Source organism: Mytilus californianus, unplaced genomic scaffold (assembly GCF_021869535.1).
Source record: "Mytilus californianus isolate M0D057914Y unplaced genomic scaffold, xbMytCali1.0.p SCAF_3, whole genome shotgun sequence".
In the NCBI taxonomy this organism is placed as follows: domain Eukaryota; kingdom Metazoa; phylum Mollusca; class Bivalvia; order Mytilida; family Mytilidae; genus Mytilus; species Mytilus californianus.
The window spans coordinates 43,721,667-43,741,335 of record NW_026262679.1 but is presented as its reverse complement, the minus strand read 5'-3'; the positions used below and the strand labels follow the sequence as shown (position 1 = coordinate 43,741,335).

At 32.1% G+C, this 19,669-nt stretch overlaps 1 protein-coding gene across 2 annotated transcripts in view; it reads left to right on the top strand.

The window, feature by feature from the left end:
• The window catches only part of LOC127734636 (hillarin-like), a 43,540-nt gene extending 24,582 nt beyond the window's left edge, over positions 1 to 18,958 (top strand). For both annotated transcript variants that reach the window (XM_052244620.1, XM_052244618.1), the window contains 6 exons: positions 2,699 to 2,915; positions 10,407 to 10,589; positions 15,043 to 15,278; positions 15,893 to 17,015; positions 17,652 to 17,820; positions 18,730 to 18,958. In XM_052244620.1, coding sequence (XP_052100580.1) covers positions 2,699 to 2,915; positions 10,407 to 10,589; positions 15,043 to 15,278; positions 15,893 to 17,015; positions 17,652 to 17,820; positions 18,730 to 18,872 — 2,071 coding nt within the window. In that variant the 3' untranslated portion in view covers positions 18,873 to 18,958. The remainder of the gene's footprint in view (positions 1 to 2,698; positions 2,916 to 10,406; positions 10,590 to 15,042; positions 15,279 to 15,892; positions 17,016 to 17,651; positions 17,821 to 18,729) is intronic.
• Positions 18,959 to 19,669: the final 711 nt, after the last annotated feature.

The window sequence follows — 19,669 nt, the reverse complement described above, 5'->3', positions numbered from 1 at the left end:
ACGAAGAGACACATATATCATTTACTGTTGTGCATGGAGTAAAACTGCTACAAAATCAATCGTCCCACGAGTAATTGCTGAAAAAAGTGACATTCAAATTTTGAGATGGTTCTATTAACAGACCTACAAGTTCAAATTTAGATTTTTTTTTCTGTCAACGGGATTGAATGTCGTTTTGGGTGGCGTGTACGCTGTCCGAAGTTGATAGACGTCTTATTAAATCTTAAAACTTCCAATTTTCATTATTTCATGCGTGAGGGTATCGGTTCTGATTGAGGACATCGTGAATGCGTGAGGGGAAGTGCAATCGTATCTTTATATCGAAAAATGCAACAATAACTTCAAGGAAAGGCAGGTAACTTGCATAGTTTTATTGAAGTTCATACTAAATATAAAATGACAATGGAAATGGCTACAACGTAAATATAAGTGGATTTAGATTAGATTTATGATTGACAATGTTTTTTTTTTCTTCTCGTGTGCATGTATTAAGACTTAAATCTATGTTTTAGTTGTTGTTAAAAGGCTAATTTTAATAGACATTACAAGAACTTTAACTGTGACACCTATTGACCGTTAAATAGTTATATTTTCTTAGCATCTGAATGAACTCTATAGAACTGTCGCAATTAATTAGTGCTATTTATCTATGGCCATAAAGTCGCCACTGAAGAACACTTGAAGTTTCTGGTTATTTTAATATGTTTAACATTCAAAGATAAAGACAGGTTTAATGTATATTCTGGTCAGTTTTAAGGTTGTTGCTCGATGTGAAAAGTTGGTTACATGTTTGCAATATATAAATATTGTATATGAACTCGATATTGTCTTTTTAATTAATATTGAGGTGTAACAGTTGTGAACGATGCAGAACAAATTCTATTTCCACAACAGATAAATTTTGGAGGTGATCTTGTGCCGCATCTTTCTTTGTGTTCCACCAATGTATGCTGATAGGAAAACTCCCCTCCACAAATGTCACATTTTAATTTTTCCGCGTGCTTCTGTCTTATATGCGACCGGAGACGGCACAAAGTTGAAAATTCCTCCTGAAAATCATTTGTGTTACACTGCATGAAAAGGCTTGGCTCCCACGTGGACCACAGATTCATGCCTTCTTTTACTATCTTAATTAGATGAAAATGTCTTGTCACAGTAGCTGCACTTTGTGTCTAGTGTGTTTTCATGTACCAGCTTTACTTTCAATCAGCACAATTTACGTTATGTAAATATGTAAATTTTTTATATGGAGTTCAACGGTAAAAATTTTTTTTTAAATAAACGGAGATTTTTCTCTCCAAAATGCAACTGTTTTAAGAGGTAATACTTGATCGCAAACAATTGTGAAAGTATGAGCCAGCGTAACTAACATTTAGTATTTGTATTGAATAGCTAAATAAATTAGATATGCATTCGAAAGTGGAACCAACAGCTATATACTGTATGTAGTATTCCTATGCAAAAGACTTCAGCAATCTCGAATAAAACTAATGACGTAAACGGAATTTAATATTGTCTTTAAAATTTAGTCTTCTAAAAATGTTTGGTCCAAGTTTTTGGCTCTGAGCGATTTATTTTGAGAAATATAAAGAGGGAAAAAGAACGAGAAGATACCGAGGTGGCAATAAAAATCTTAAATCCAATAAAAACAGACAACACTTTGTCCATAAAGTAAATGAAATATTAAGCATCACGATCCCCACCATAGAACCGGGGGTGAAAATAGGTGCTCCAGAAGGATAAGCAGTTCCTGCTCCTATAGTGCCATCAGTCGTGTTACTTATTGCAAGTAAGAATGGTATGCTTTGCTGGAACACAAAATTAGTCCTGGTATTTTTTTTCTACTTTCATTTTATTTACATTCATACAATATTTGATTGTCAGTCGTATGTTTGGAGTGATTCGCTTTGTCCTTTTCAAGCCACTGAACAGCAATAGTGTAATACTCAATAGTGAAAAAATACCAGCCAATCGAGCGATCCTTACATTTTTGTAAGTAAAAGAATCGATACTGAGACTATAATTCATCGTTTTCAAGTACATCTCGGTACAACATAAAGAGAAAAATATAGATAAGACTGTGAGAAGGGGGTGTTTTATTCACATAAATTAATTTATCAGTGTTTGATCAATAACTAAGTATATTGTAGCCCATATTCGAAAGAATGAACTTTTATTCGCGTAATTTACACGCCGTTATCTATAGAAAATATTATGTGGCTGTTTTAATTTCACACCCACATCAACCCGAGACAACAATTAGTCCCAAAAGCTCTGATCGAGAGAGTATATTTGTTGAGGGTTGATATGGTGTGTGATATTTAAAAAAAGCAAAAAACTAATCAAACACTTTTTAGAATTAACAGGTGAAACATTTATTTGACAGTAACAAAACGTTACGTCTCTGATATATGAATTTAAAACGAATTTACAAAAAGGACGAAATTCGCTGTATTACACGAAATGTTTCCCTTGAAACGCTGAATTAAAATAGAAGTTATGAATTTAAAACTAATTTAATATGACATATTCGCTATATTTCATTAATTTTTCCCTTGCAAATTCAAAATCGAAATGCACGTGTGTGAAATTCTTTTCTTCAACTTCCATTTGTAAAATTATGGTGTAATTGTTATAACTTGATAGTATTGTTCGAGTTAAATAACAATTTAATGTGTATGTATTTGGATTTTTCCAGCCAAATTCATATTGCATTAATGGGAACTGCTTGTACAACGCCAGATGGTAGTGAGATTGTTGAGCCCGATGTGGAGAGAGAAGAGCGCCCAGAACCTGTAGAAAATACTCCACAGCCATCAATACATAAAGAACCATCAATTGCATCCTCCGATGACCCAAATAAAGCTTCAGATTTTGAAGAATTTTTTATTGCATTTGAAAGCGACTCTGATGAGGTACCATCTTTAACATTATTCCTCTTTAGTTTCATTGTAAAACAACCTGAAAGTACCAAATCTCTTGAAATTAGAAAAGACTAAATTGTGTACGTCAAATATAGCCGTCATTATCTATAAAATTCATTTAGATTGTAAACAATTTTAATGATATTGCCAATGAAATGTCATGTTCAAAAGAATTTTAGATTATTTTTTTATCTGTTAAGTCAACTGCTTTACTTTCAATTTTTTCATATGATTTATTGATTAAAGTTAACACCTAATAATCCGTTACAATGTAGCAAAAATTTAATTTAATTTCATCGATGCAAATAAAAAAACATTTCAATCAAACAATAAACTCAAAAATTTATTCGCAAAATATATATCTTTATAGAAATACTGTGTTTGTAAGAAGACATAAGTAGTCTACATTAAAGTTCATCAAATGACATTTTTTAACCAAAATTAAGTAAATTATAATAAATATGCATGTAAAAGACATTGCTAGGGTTTATTTCCGACAGAATATTAAATTTGGTTGAGAATTGCTAAAGATACAGGATTTCATTTGGTAACTTGTGTCGATTTTGGTTCGGAGAACAAATTGTGTCTAGACAATTGTGTCTAGACTACCTGCGATGTAAGTTAGAACTTATTGGAAAAAAATACTTATATGGTCTAAATGCTCATATGGTCCGGCTCGTTAGTAACCAAACGAGTTTATACTCATATGTTCTGACCATACATGACCATATGCGAAGAGTCCAAATACTCACATGTAACTGGCCACTATATTTCCAGGCTTATGGGGGTACCTAGTCTAAAATGGGCAAATTGCATATTTCTCCAGTACCTACTGAAAGAAAACGTCATGTCATGCTATTATTACAGATTTGTTGAAATAACCGTTTAATGGGTCTTTTTCTAATTTAAATTAAACTTGGAATGAAATTAGATCAAAATTTATCTCAATGGAAGCTTATATTATAATTTTGTCTTTTAAGTTTGGCAGTCTACCACACATGCATGTGGCATGCGTTTCAGTTTTGGAAGTTGTTTACAAAATGACATCTCAAATATGTTTTAACACCAATGCATTCGATAACGTTGCATTTATTATAATGTTGCAATTTTAATTATTCTAACTTTGAAAACTCTATAGAGTAGAGAATGTGAATTTTAAAAGCATTGAAAACTTGCTTATTAATTCATGCAGGATTAAGTAATTTCCAATTCAAACGAAAAGGTAAAACTTCTTCAGATTAATGTTCTTGCCAGGAAAAAATGTAACCAAAGTAAACGGTGATATACCTTCTTAATAAATACTTCGAAACGACTATTAAACATCATATGGGATTTCTCGCTGTGTTGAAGACCCATTGGTGGCCTTCAGCTGTTTTCTGCTCTTAGGTCGGGTTGTTGTCTCTTTGACATATTCCCCATTTCCATTCTCAATTTTAATTAAATCTATATTGAATTCAAGGAACTGTCTGAAAAGTATTAAATTTGATTAACTTTCAATTTATATACATGTATTATTTAAACCAACTTGTAAAGAACATTTATATTTTAAATCTACCAAGCGAACATATCTTACGACTTTTTTGAACTTCTATGATGAATGTCTAATATTGTTTCTGATCTTTTGTTTACTTATTTTTTTGGATATTTGGAGGATTTAGAGCATCTGATAATACATCACGTCTTCACGTCTTTCGGCTTACATACACTGACTGATAATACATCACGTCTTCGCGTCTTTCGGCTTACATACACTGACTGATAATACATCACGTCTTCACGTCTTTCGGCTTACATACACTGACTGATAATACTTCACGTCTTCACGTCTTTCGGCTTACATACACTGACTGGATCTAACATAGACAAAATTATAAGATACATCTTGTTCTTTTAATAAACAGACTGATCTTTTGAAAGGTACTAGTATTGTTATGGAACTTTTTAAAGGCACTTGTATTGTTATGGAACCTTTTAAAGGCACTTGTATTATTATGGAATCTTTTAAAGGCACTTGCATTGTTATGGAACCTTTTAAAGGCACTTGCATTGTTATGGAACCTTTTAAAGGCACTTGCATTGTTATGGACCCTCTTAAAGGCACTTGTATTGTTATGGAACCTTTTAAAGGCACTTGTATTGTGATGGATAATGAAATATGTTGCATTAGATTCTGTTGGCAAAAGCGTTGAAAAGTATGTACATGTATAATGGGGGACAGACTTCTGTTGAGAAGTATTAACTCTTACAGTTCTAACTGTATGCGGTTGGTTAATAAGATACTTGAAAAGAGCTATAATCATATTAAAATACAATAACCCCGAAAAAAAAAATGTAAGGCTACATTCATGAATGTATATAACTGTTTATTTTTTTTTTATTACTGGCTGTTTCCATGTTACACATATACATTGTATGGCGAATAAATTGAGAGTAAAGTATCATTGGTGAGGTTTGACAAAAAGAATGTAGTATAGCATTATTAATTGATATTTAATCAATATTAATTCGGAAATTGTGATGTACAATGCACCACTGAAAAGAATGCGGAAGAAAAAGGTGTTTTACTAAAATTTTCATGTTTTATAGAAATGAAATTTACAGAATGTTTCAACTTCGAGTTGCGGTTTACGATCTGATCCTTACTTTAAGCAAGGATTTGTATAGTGATATATCACTATACAAATCCTTGCTTTAAGCTAAATATAAAAATAAGAAGATGTGGTTTGGATACCAATGAGACAACTCTCCACTAGAGAATTATAAACGACTTAGAAGTTAAGTATATGTCACACTACGGCTTTCTATAAAAAGCTTCGAAATGACAAATGTAAAGCAATTTAAACATAAAAACTAACGGCCTTGATAATGTGCAAAAAAATGATATACAGCAACAAGCGACTACTACTGAATTACAGGCTCCTGACTTGGGACAGGCACATACAGAATATGGTGGGGATTCAACATGTTTTAAAATGTTTACTGACGCCAACACCTTACCTTTATATGAGACAGTGGTGTGACAGTACAACATAAGAAAAAAATTATGAAAATCAGTTGTAAAGGTCTTAACTCATCATATCGAAAAATCGCACAAAAAAAACCAAAAAGATACAAAGTACAGATCTGAGAGTACTCGCATTTACTGAAAGTTAATTCAAAGCCAAAAAAATCATGTATCTAAGACTAAAATATCAATCAGTACACATCCAATCAATCTAAGACTAAAATATCAATCAGTACACATCCAATCAATCTAAGACTAAAATATCAATCAGTACATATCCAATCAATCTAAGACTAAAAAGCTTTAATGCTTAAAATCATCCAGACTTATAACTTATATGTTTACAAAATTTGACGTAACGTTCATAGTTAATTGCGTTATACCTCCATAAGCCTGGAAATGGATTTGCAAAGCCTGTAACGAAGTCAGTAAGTGGATAAATAATTTTTATTATGTAATTACAAAGTCAAGAAAGATTCTAAAGTTCAAATGTTCGATTGTTCACAACTGTCTTTAAAGTTGAATTGTTCGAATGTTCATATCGTCACATGGACACGTGATCGTATAGTGGTATAACTGTTCGGTCCTGACTGAGTAATTCGGGTGGTTAGTGAATTAATTCCAGCCTACCCACAAGGGGGGAGACCTTGGCGGAATCTCCTGTCGGAATCTATCTGTACGAATCTATCTGCCGTTCGAGTCCAAAGCTGGATCTTATATAGTTCAGTGGTCCATACAAACGGTCCATAGCTGTAGGCCGGTTACGTAGTAGTCTGGTTGTGGAGTAATACTAGTCTGTGGTTAATTGTCAAACTATGCAATTAACCCCTGACGGATACATGTTATTTCACAGTAGACATGGTCATTTATTGGCTGCAGGGTATATGTCTATAATATTCGTACAGATTGTTATTAAGTGTCTTAAGGTTACATGTAATCGTTTCGGATTTGCTGTATTTAGTTACTTCCTGATGATTAACGTACGGAACACAATTGTGTTACATAATGCCTTCCATCCAAAATAGAACGAAAGTTCAATAAAATACGGTATTTTTCTTCCTGTAGGTTATTCTAATAGTTTATTGCAAGGTTTCCGGTAACCATCACCACATATCTAAAGTTTATAAAGTTCTATAAGTCCAATATCATGATATAATAAGTTCATCACATTCATCAAGTCCAATAGCTGGATATATTGAGTTCATATGATTCATAAAGTTCAATATTTGGGTATATATTGTGCATACTTTTTCCCGTCACCATCATGGCATATTGTTCCTCTACTACTGGAAAGTGCGCAATTCTTTGTACAAGTGTCGGTCATCATCTGCTAGTGGATCCGGCCATCAACGTTGTAAGGTTTACCATCTAGTCCCATTACTAAGTTGTTGACGTATCTATCTCTAGGTAAATCTTTCTCAAGAGACTATTAACATCTGTCTCCGGTTAAGTTTCGTCCCTGATCAATGGCGCAGAGGAAGACATCTCTCTGGAAGCAGTAACATCTGTTCCAACCAATTGCGTTGACACCATTTTGTACCCGTTGTTCGTGGCATTAGAACCAAAACTCACACCTTTCTTTTTGGCTAACCAAAATATATTCTTAATAATTTAACAGTACAAAATATGGCTATTCAAATGAAGATCGCACCTAACCCACTGATAAACTTATCCCAATTCGGAAAAACTAAATATTGTTTACTACTTTTTTATTTATCAATCGTTTGTTCAATCGCCTTTAGTTCACTGGGTTATCCAAGCCTAGCAAAATTTAATAAAACAATTTCTAGATAAAATCAATACGTTCTCTTAAATATCGAATTATCTGGTTAAAACAAACACAAAAAAAAACAAAAGGGGAAAAACTGTTGTATACAACTTCTACAATTTTGAGAATCCTACATAATAAAAACAAAGATATGTTTATTTACACAAGACATAAGAACATATTTACAAATTTACAATCAAATAAGTTCAATTGGATCATTTTATATAACCCCTACACCTACATGATACCTATAAAAAAGATTACTCAAAATTATATGTGTTACTTTGTTACCAATTGTAATACTTTTACGTCTTTAACTTTAGTTTCTCATTAATTAATCTTAATGCTAAATATAGTCCACAAATTTATTCTCATCACTCTTAAAAATATTTTAGATTACATTGATAAAATTTAACTACGTCTTGCGCAAATTTGTTACTGACTCTATATTTCCTATTGCGAAAAAAATGCCTTTCTCCTTAATCTATTACATTTTTCCAAAACAATTTTATAGTTTCTTCCTCATAATCTTTCCTTTCTTTTTTATATATATCATTTTAATTTGCTTTAAAACATCAGCAACCTACTGCCTATCTTTTTTATACATTTCATTATGACTGAATGTATATATGTTGAGATTTTATTCATTCTATTTTTTTTGTTTAAAACTTGACTTACTTCTTAAAAACCAAAACAATTTAAAGTTTGTTCTATGCTTATTTATGAACAAAACCCATTGTTTAGACTCATTTTTTGTTTTACTACTAAATTAATTATTTTCTTATTCTTATTTTAATTTTTGATAATTATCCTCATAATTGTTTATAAAAAAAAATCATTTGTTTTTAATGCTAGTTTTCCTTTAATATCAATTATCTATTTCACTTAAATTTTGTCATTAGTCATGAAGTTCATATGTCTCTAATTTTTTACAAATATCGATCTACCACAAAAATACTGTAAATCCCTTAGGGCAAAACATATCAACATTTATCTTTAATGTGCTATTTTCTGAAGATACTTCTATTTATCTATTAACATTTATTTTATGTAAATAAGGCGTAATCTAACACCATAAAACAACTTGCACCATTTAATTACTTAACATCACTTATGTTAATCATCCGAAGAAGGGGTTGGAATCTAAATTTATAGACTATTTGTTTTCTCTAAACAAACGTGCATACACACTACCCAACTGCGTAAACCATAATCGTCAATGGCTATAACATCGCAAACATATGAACCCACAATGTACCCTTAACTTCATCTACCAAAGGTTCTAAATCAACCTTCATATATACCGGTGCTCTACTAATTTTACGTAAGATATATATTTTCTAGAATAATTGAATGTATCTTCAAGAAAACATCCCATAATATGACCAAAAACCATAAATACGAAAAAATGCTATAGTATCAGACATTTTAGTTTTTTACATATTTACTCTAAACGAAAAACTAGCTTCTTCAAACTAAAAAAAAAAATTTATTTTTAAGAATCATACTTATTATATATAACGTATCCTATCTATTAAATAACTGCATATAAAAATAACTAAAAAAATATCTTCAATTGTTTTAAGAATATGTGTATTCATAATTCTTAAATTGACGTACAATATCTAAAAATACTAATAAAAAATTTCATGCGAACCACAGCTCGTGAACAAACTTCTGATTTTAAGCCTTTTAAATATACGGCCTCACTCCCTTTAAAATTAAAAACTGTACTTAACATGTGTGCCATCCCTTGAAAAGCCATTTCTACTTTTTGCACTGACATAGAAATATCTTGATTGTCCATAAAGAAAAAAATGAAAGTAACTTAGTTCTTACGTTTTATATTCCTTTGCGTTGTTTTAGCCAATCCAAGTCGATCCTGGTCACGGCACCAAATTTACGACTTGTAACGAAGTCAGTAAGTGGATAAATAATTTTTATTATGTAATTACAAAGTCAAGAAATATTCTAAAGTTCAAATGTTCGATTGTTCACAACTGTCTTTAAAGTTGAATTGTTCGAATGTTCATATCGTCACATGGACACGTGATCGTATAGTGGTATAACTGTTCGGTCCTGACTGAGTAATTCGGATGGTTAGTGAATTAATTCCAGCCTACCCACAAGGGGGGAGACCTTGGCGGAATCTCCTGTCGGAATCTATCTGTACGAATCTATCTGCCGTTCGAGTCCAAAGCTGGATCTTATATAGTTCAGTGGTCCATACAAACGGTCCATAGCTGTAGGCCGGTTACGTAGTAGTCTGGTTGTGGAGTAATACTAGTCTGTGGTTAATTGTCAAACTATGCAATTAACCCCTGACGGATACATGTTATTTCACAGTAGACATGGTCATTTATTGGCTGCAGAATATATGTCTATAATATTCGTACAGATTGTTATTAAGTGTCTAAAGGTTACATGTAATCGTTTCGGATTTGCTGTATTTAGTTACTTCCTGATGATTAACGTATGGAACACAATTGTGTTACAAGCCCGTATATGTCGTGCGGCAACACAAAAGCCTTGCAACTGTGTTAAGTAATTATTATTTATAGATCAAATTACAAATTTGGTAAATACATCAAAATGACAAAAAATATGACAGTTTCAATTGACGTAAAATTTTTAATATATTGTTGGTTACTTCATGGCTTTTTGTGTTGGCGAATTTTTAACAATGTATTTTTCTCTTTCGACTTTTAAGATAAAGCTACCGCCAACAGAAAGTGACTATCCAGCACCAGTGCCTAATACGACAGAACATAACTTAACCAAGAAAATACAATGGTTTGAAAACACAGATCCGAATACTGGGAGTGATGATGCTGACAATTACATTGAAGAAAGGGAAATAACCAAGACAGAAATAGACCATCATGCTAGAACGGTAAGATTGCTTAAATTTAGATATCTCAATCATTTCTAATATCGTACTAAAATAAAATTTAAACCGACATTGTTTGAGTAATCAGATTATTTCAGAGGTAGATTTAAATGTGTTGTTTGCTTTCAAAAAATTAAGTATGCCCTACCGACCGTGCGAGGGCTTAACAGCAAGTCAAGGTCGTTAAAAACCACCCAGTTAGTGAAGTAAGCCCTACCTACCAAAGCGAAGTATGTATTTCATTTAAAGGACCGCCTTATCACGTGATGATATACCACCCTCGGAAATACAACGTACACAAATGCCACCATCTGATATATCACTTGCCGTCCGATAGACCTCCCAGTCGGAAACCCAGTTGAAATTAAACAAAAGAAATGGAAATCTTTGTTTATAGAGAAGGTAAAATGGGCCAAGTTGGTAAATTTGAATTGTTTACATCTGTTTCTATGGGCTTGAAAAGTTTAACGAATGTACCTTATTTAGGATTTTATGCATCTTATGTATGTGTTTTAACTTAAATTATGGTATGCAGCTTCGAGATATTTGTAAACTTTTAAATAATAGACAAATTCTCACAAAACAGTCGATTGTGGTAGGTGCAAATACGTGTGAATTTTTTTAGTGCATAAGCATAAATTCCGCCGAAAAAAGTTCCAAAGAAAGATAATAGATTGATCTTTTTAAAGCATCAATTAGCGTCTCTGCCCCCCTGCGATATTTTTTGGGAAAAAATCCCCAAAATGGGCAATAATTTCATCGAAAAGAGAAAGTCGAGTACACCATTTTATTTTCAGACATGTTTGAGTTGACTATTCTGTCTTGAAAACGTATAAAAGAAAATTTTTTTATTTATCATCTCGCTTCATTTTCTATTGTTTTTATATATTTAGGCCCTAAGTTGATATAATAACATTAAAAACTTTCAGTACTAAAAAATGAAATATATGGGTCAAGTGAAATACCTTTCTAATGAGTCAAAACAACAGAGAAGGTGTGATCGAATAACAAATTTTTACTAAAAGTACTTGACGACAGACTTTTCAAGTCGATCTTAAAAATGCATAACTTCAAAAACACTTCATTTTTTGTGTGTGTTATCTAGGGTAATTAGTCCTCAACCTCTGAATTTTTTTAGTCTGCCCTTCCACGAAATATTTAATTAGAATTTTTTTAAATACTTTTGGACTTTCGAAAATTCCCCCTGACAACCGACCAGACAATTGTTTTAAGTTGACAAAATGCATAATAGTACATTAAATGATGCTCAATAGCTAGTAGATACATTTGTCTTTTAAAACACAACTGGCATATAAGGATCGTACTGATCCTATGTGGATAAATTTATCTGTTTTCAAGAGCTAAATTGACAGCGCGTCATCACTACAATGGCTTCCATTTTTACGATTATAAAAAATAGGTGGCGTAATAGGGAGATAATTTTGACGAAGTAGAATCCCGACTGCGCCGTCTGGTGTACTACGTGCTCAAAATACTACCTTCTGATATATCACATGCCGATTTATTAATGCCACATTTTGATTGGTTAATACAGGGAGATAATTTACTCTATCCCATTGAAAATGCTCTATTATCCTTGACGGAGACGCTTGACCAATTGTGCGCTTTATTTAATACGGATGGTTGTTATGTACAAGACGGCACATTTTGTTATATAGATACAATGGATAAGCGTGGATTCTTGAAAAAGAAACCATGAGCCCGGAGGGCGAATGGTTTGTTTTTCATGAATCTACGCTTATCCATTGTATCTATAACTTAAACTATTGTGTTCATTTCTTTTCAAAATTAAAGCCTTTTTCTTAATTAGAAGGTATTGTAAGTGAGTTTAAATAACCATGTTATCGTGTCCAACGATGCATTGATAAATCTCAGATCACAATTAATTGGTTAGCAAAATACAAATATAACCCTTCTACCTTTAAAGATCTTTATATTATGAGGCATCTGAATATTATCTGTTTTTACAAAATAAGACATATTCGAATTTATTTCTAATTAAATTGAGAATGGAAATGGGGAATGTGTCAAAGAGACAACAACCCGACCAAAGAGCATATGTAAAGTATATATAATAAGTATATTACCGAAATTTCTAGCACTCTAGGCACATCACGATTTTTCTCGCATAGGAATTTGCGAACAAACATTTGTAAAAGTATGTAGTAAAACAGAAGAAATCATACTATATTTATACAACAAAAATGGACAAATAGAATGTAATCATTTTTGTTTCAAACATGTGAAATAACCCAAAAAATAAACGGTAATCTCGCTATTATTACAAAAATATCCACTATAACATGCAAAATTAGAAAAAAACAGAATTGGGACAACAGAGATAATACTGGTATTCGAACCTAAACCGACAAATCCCTATCTTTTAACTCGTTGATTTTAAGCATGCTAACCTCCCGGCTACCAACTTATACTATATGACCGCCCATTGTGTATATATAAAGGTACAACCCCTGTGTGTCCGATGTTCATTTATATATATAAAATAGACATCTAAGTTGTAACCCATTGGTAGCCGAGAGGTTTCATCGATGTGTTGATGTCAGTCATTCATAACAGATTTCAAGGAAGGGTTCGATTCCCAGTGAAGGCATATACAAATTACAAAGATTAAAGGTAAGATTTTAAATTAATTCCATTTAGTGAACAGAAATCAGTAAATTAGCCAATTCAAACTTAATTGAATTAGACACACAAAGGAAACAATTGAAAATAATTTGGTGAGTCCATTTCAGCGGCAGATTTAGGAAGCGTTGATTCTAGAAAAAGAATCCACGGTAGATGAATAGGCTGGCGTCACCACAATGGTTTAAATTTAATGAATGGCTATTATTTATTTTGAATTTATTGAACCATAAAATTATTTTTTGACTCTTCACATTGAATAATCCGCTTCAATGTGAAGAGTAAAAAAATTAATTTTATGGTTCAATAAATTCAAAATAAATAATAGCCATTCATTGTAAATAAATTTCTATCAAAAATAAGACTCAAAGAGCTTTTTATATTATTTATATTAACAAAAACAACGTACACACATGTTGGCGTATGAATACACAACGTCAGAGTGGGCGTGTCGCCATAAAAATTGACAACATTGAAAATAAAGGTAATACTTTTAACCAATCAGCAGACAGTAAATACACCAAATTTATTTATTACTTCGAACATGAAATTTAATAGACAGTAATAACAGAACATTCAGTATAATAAATTAAATAACACATATCTGAAAGTGTGATTGAGTAGATTGTAACCCGTCGAAAAAACGTTGTCAACCTTTGCTTCGCCTTGATTGACAATGTTTTCTCGGGGTAACAATCTGCTCTATCACCCAGGTCCCTCTCAGCTATGTGTTATTTATATAATACCACCCTCTGTTATACCATATGCCTATATACCGCCATCTGGTATACTGTGTGCTCATATACCACCTTCTGATATATCACATGTCGATATACCAACCTCTGATATATCACATGTCGATATACCAACCTCTGATATGCCAGGTGCTAATATACCACCCTGTGATGTACCACTGAGCCAATATACTACCCTCTGATAAATCACATACCGATATATCGCCCTCTGATATCCACATATCAAGATACCCCCCTCTGTAAAAAAAATCAGCCTCTTCATTGTTTCGGTGAATTTATTGACTTTGGGTGATTATCTACCGTAACACTCCCCATGGTATGCAGGTTTAGGATTACAATACCAGAAATAGCTAAAAGACTCTAAAGTGTCTACGTTCTCACTATATACAGCTTAATTTTGGATACAGTAACTATAAATAATAACGTATCACGGATACAGTAACTATAAATAATAACGTATCACGGATACAGTAACTATAAATAATAACGTATCACGGATACAGTAACTATGAATAATAACGTATCACGGATACAGTAACTATAAATAATAACGTATCACGGATAGAGTAACTATAAATAATAACGTATCATGGATATAGTAACTATAAATAATAACGTATCATTGATAGAGTAACTATAAATAATAACGTATCATGGATAAAGTAACTATAAATAATAACGTATCATGGATAGAGTAACTATAAATAATAACGTATCATGGATCGAGTAACTATAAATAATAACTTATCAAAGCTTATGATTAATTATACAAGGCGTGTTAGTTTTTCAAAAAGGGAAGAAATACCAAGGGTATAGGATATCTCGGTTTTATGACGTGAATACATTATCGTTATATTTTACTAGATGTTATTTAGGGTAACATTTGGTCAGGTCATATAGATAGCTTTGTGTGTGTTTCAGTACCTTTATTGGCTTTTTAATATTTGGCTTTAAGCATTCATGTGAAGTCATATCATTAAAAGTTGTGCAGAAACAATAATTTATTCATAAAGTGTTATTCTAATGTTTTATTGTAGGTGCCAAAATCAGACCTGAATAGTTTTGCCCAACTTATAAAATATCTAGATATCCCAATCAAAGGAAGGCCAACACGAGATGAAATGATGGTCAGGATTATACTTGTTTGGCTTAGTAATCAAGTAGTCGAACAGTTTGTATCAGAAGAAGAAACGGACAAAACGCCTTTGGGGTTCCTTAGTTTACTTGGACAGAGACGATCAACATATTCAACATTTTTTACTGTTCTATGCAGGTAAAGTGATTACAATTCCGTAAAAGATAAAGACTTTTAAAAAAGTCTATATTTTTTTTATTATTAATATTTTTTTATACATTTTATGGATACAATAACTGTAAGTTATAAGTCATCAAAGATTCCAAGCTTAATATGATTTAGTACGGCAGCCGCGCATTTTGTTTACATAAGACTGATCAGTGGGTTTCGAATCAAAACAGCAGGTAAAATCGCTCGAATCAAAACAGCAGGTAAAATCGCTCAATTCAAAACAGCAGGTAAATTCGCTCCAATCAAAACAGCAGGTAAAATCGCTCGAATCAAAAGTGCAGGTAAAATCCCTCGAATTTAACAGTAGGTAAGCCTTATCAAGAACAGAGTTGAAGAACATTTCAAAAGCTGTGCCAAGGCTTGTTTTATTTTGTAATGTAGTAATACTCGTATAGGCTTAATTTGAAAACCAGTATATCAAGTCTAAAAAAATCAAATTCAAAAATAGGAAACAGATAAGATACCTAAAGTTGCTAAAGCATATTTTGTTGAATTTCGTCTTTCAAGTAGTAGTGAAGATAAACACTTTTATAATCAAGCATATCTTGTATTTCTTAACACGTTTTAATTCAATTGTTTAGAGAAGCCAATGTAAAATGTGCTCAGATCCATGGAATTTGTAAGGCAGGAGATTACCAACCGGGAGATACCGACGTAGATAATCTAACATGTCTTTGGAATGCTGTTTACATTCAGGATTCATGGCGCATCATTCATCCATACTGGGTTTGTCGGTCAGTATTTGGAAAAAGATCTAGTGGTTGGATAAAACTAGAGGAGGATGGAAAGGCCATCGGACAAAGAACAATAGCAGCAGCTGGTGTGGTTAAAAACGCATTTAAGGAATATTACATAATGCCCGATCCTTGTCAGTTTATTTATCGATGTCATCCCGACTGCAAAGAATGGCAACTCTTGCCTACTCCGATTTCAAAAGAAACCTTCCTTAATCAAGCTTACCTTCTTCCGCCATTTTGGGCTATGGAAATGAAATTGGTGAGCAAAAATGCATGTTGCTTATATTCATCCGGTAAAACTCTTACACTTACGTTTGAAACTTCAAAAGCAACAGCTAATGAAATAAATTTGGACTACGATTTTTTGTTGAAAGAAGGAAGTGCACAGAGAGAAGATGAAAATGAAATGTTAAAACCTGAAAATATGCCAAGGTTAGTCGCTAAAATCCGAAACGCATCAGAGTGGAATTTTGATATTCAATTTCCGATTGAAGGGATATATAAAATCGTAATATTTGGTGGACCAGATACACACCCATTATTGAGACTATGCGAGTTTAAGATAATATGCACCAAGAGAACAGAAGGCTGTCGATTAATACCATTCAATCCGGGAAAATTGGGATTTGGTCCAGGACCTGAGTCTGATAGGGCAGGTTTACTACTCCCCTCCCATAGAAATGGGATAATAACCATAGACAGAAATAAACCTACAAATCTCAGGTTTCTTCTAGACAGCGATGCCTGTAAATCTTTAAATGTTAAAACTGAACTAGTCGATTTCGACTCAAAAGATAACAGATCTTCTGTTAAGAGCTTTATTGAAAAAGATACGAGAGAACTTGAAATAATAACAAATATTGTTCAAAATGGAGATTACGGCCTGAGAATATTTACTGGTACTGGTGGAGATCTCGATGTGGTTTGCAATTATCTCATTACAACTTCTAATAAACTATCAAGAGAGGTAAACATATAATGTTGTTTTTCAGGATATTGTTGGTGTGTTTGAAGAACTTTGACAGTTTCTTATAAATTTATTAACAAATGTTCTAGACCCAGCCGATTTTAGAACTCGTTTTTTTATAGACAAATGTACATGCATATTTGTTAAGTTTTAAGTGTCATACGATTTTATTTAGGCCATTTGGTTTCTGTTTCAAAGGCTTATACCTCACAGTCATATCTAATTTAAAGTAACTAGAGCTTATTGAATTAAGTCCCCCTTTTCAATTCGAATACTTTTTAACAAGGAAATAGGAAAAGACCGATTCTTTCTCAACTTAATGATACCAAAAATAACAAGTTGGTTATATAAAATATATGATGGTTTAACAGTTTAAGGAAATATGGTATGAATTCTAGACAGCAACCCAACAACAAATAAAAATACATGAGGTTATTATTTGGTATTGTGTTCATCAATACAAAAATGTCTGTACAATGTATCTGGCTCAAAGAATAGCTGTATACATGTTTTTATGTTAACTCAGATGACATTTAGATATAACATTTCTATTTCTGTCTATGGTCTAAATGCATGTTGCAACTTCAGCATTAATTTATCCAATATATATATGTTGTCGATTTTTTTTTATTGTAGAAAGCAAATCAACGAGTAGCTAGACGAAAATTGCTTTCTTCCATTGAAAATGGTAACATTAGAGAAATAAAGGAAAGCATCAATAAATGTGTAAAGGAGAAAATATTGGAGAACGATTCAGATATTGAAAACGCACAACGTAAACTTGATGTATTACAGTTTAGAAAAGGTTTGTATTATATGAATAACATCAATCACATTTCTTTCCTACTGCTTTTTTCGTAAGAAAATGACTAGCAATACAAACTCATAAGTCGAAAAAAAACTGACAACGCTTTGGCAAAAAACTAAAACGACCAAAAACATACAACTGTACTAAAAACAATAACACAACATAAAAACTGAAAGACACCAAAAACCGGGTGGTCTCAGGTGCTCAGGGGGATAAGCAGACCCTGCTCCAGATGCGGCAGCCGTCTTGTTGCTAATGAAAGAACAAACATATATAAGTCTAATTCTGTAGGTCCTATTCTAGGAAAAGAGGACGGGATTGTGGTTACGGCAATTGGAACATATCCGTCGTCATCTGTGAAACAGATATTCCGTAACGGTCAACCAACTTGTGATGGCGTCCGTAAAATTTTGGAAGGGAATATTTTACCTTACCACTTGGAACTCTTGGTTTAATAGCTTCCTTGTTAGCAGCAACCCTCTCTATCAAGAAATTGTGATAGGAAATACAAGCTCTAGAATATTATATCAACTAGGAGATATATACTCCATATGCAGGCGCTGCTATAATGTTGCTGCATAGAAAAAGTAGAATTAACATTTAATGTTCACAAAAAGAGCCTCTGAATGTATCGAAAAACACAGCAGTTTTTTCTATGAAAATGTTCATATTATTTTGTAATGATTCATTATTTATTTCAATTCAATATACTCAGTTTAAACTGTTACTTCTGTCAATTGATAGAAATCCATGCATATGAAAAGGAAATGAAAATATTCCTTCAAAGGATAATATTGATATAAATTATATTACACATGATGGTGGTGAATTAACTAGTCAGCATTTTAATCGTTAAAATGTTCCATTTCAATTGCATTTAAATGATAATTATTTATCGAATTACAGATATTCATGACGCCTATTTGAGAAACCATTTAGGAACAATAGAGAAGACAATCCACAGTCTGAAAACTTCGTTGTACGAGAGGATATTTCGAAAAACTATCCAAGAGTTAGACAACCTTGCTAATGAATTAAAAACACCGTAGTGGTATTTTGCTTTCCAGACGGAAGTTTCTATCTGCTCAGTCAATACTAATCAACATGCACTTATTAAAATTATTTGAACAATTAATTGGATTATTTTGTCTATGCATTTTCAAAATGACAGCTTCAAGCTTGCATTTTGCTTTATCGTGTTTTTCATCGGAACAATTTTGAAAATTCCCATTTTATGACATTACGAATGTATAATCTAACTACATTTAATTGTGAATAACTCATAATGTTCTATCGAAGGCACAATAAACATTCTTACAAAAAAACACAATTTTAAAAATCACAGTCATGATTATGACAGTACATTATGCAATGTACCTCGTGTCAAGTTATAGAAAATGGGTTTTGTCACAAATAATTAAATCATTTTACAAAGACTTATGGCGTTTTAAAAAATGAAAATGTCGAATAATGTCTTTAAATCTTTTATTCTTTTAATTATTATTGTATAAAAATTGTGAAAAAACAAACAAGTTGCTTTCTTAAAAAAAAGAAAATCAATACGTGAAACCGAGACCGTTGACTGGTCACCAAACAATTGTTGCTGAGTTTTTGTTTGCTTTTGATTTGAAATAATTGATTGTGAATAGAATAAGATAATGGTGGTATTAAAACACCTTTATTGAAGATATGTAATTGTGTGTAGATTCTTGCACAAGTCAATTGAAAGCAATGTTGTATAGTTGTGAATAGAAAAGTGTATATATATACTGCTACTATTTGAATTTACATTTTAAGGTTTGACTATTTTATTTATAACTTGGGAGTGTACATCATTTTTTCATAC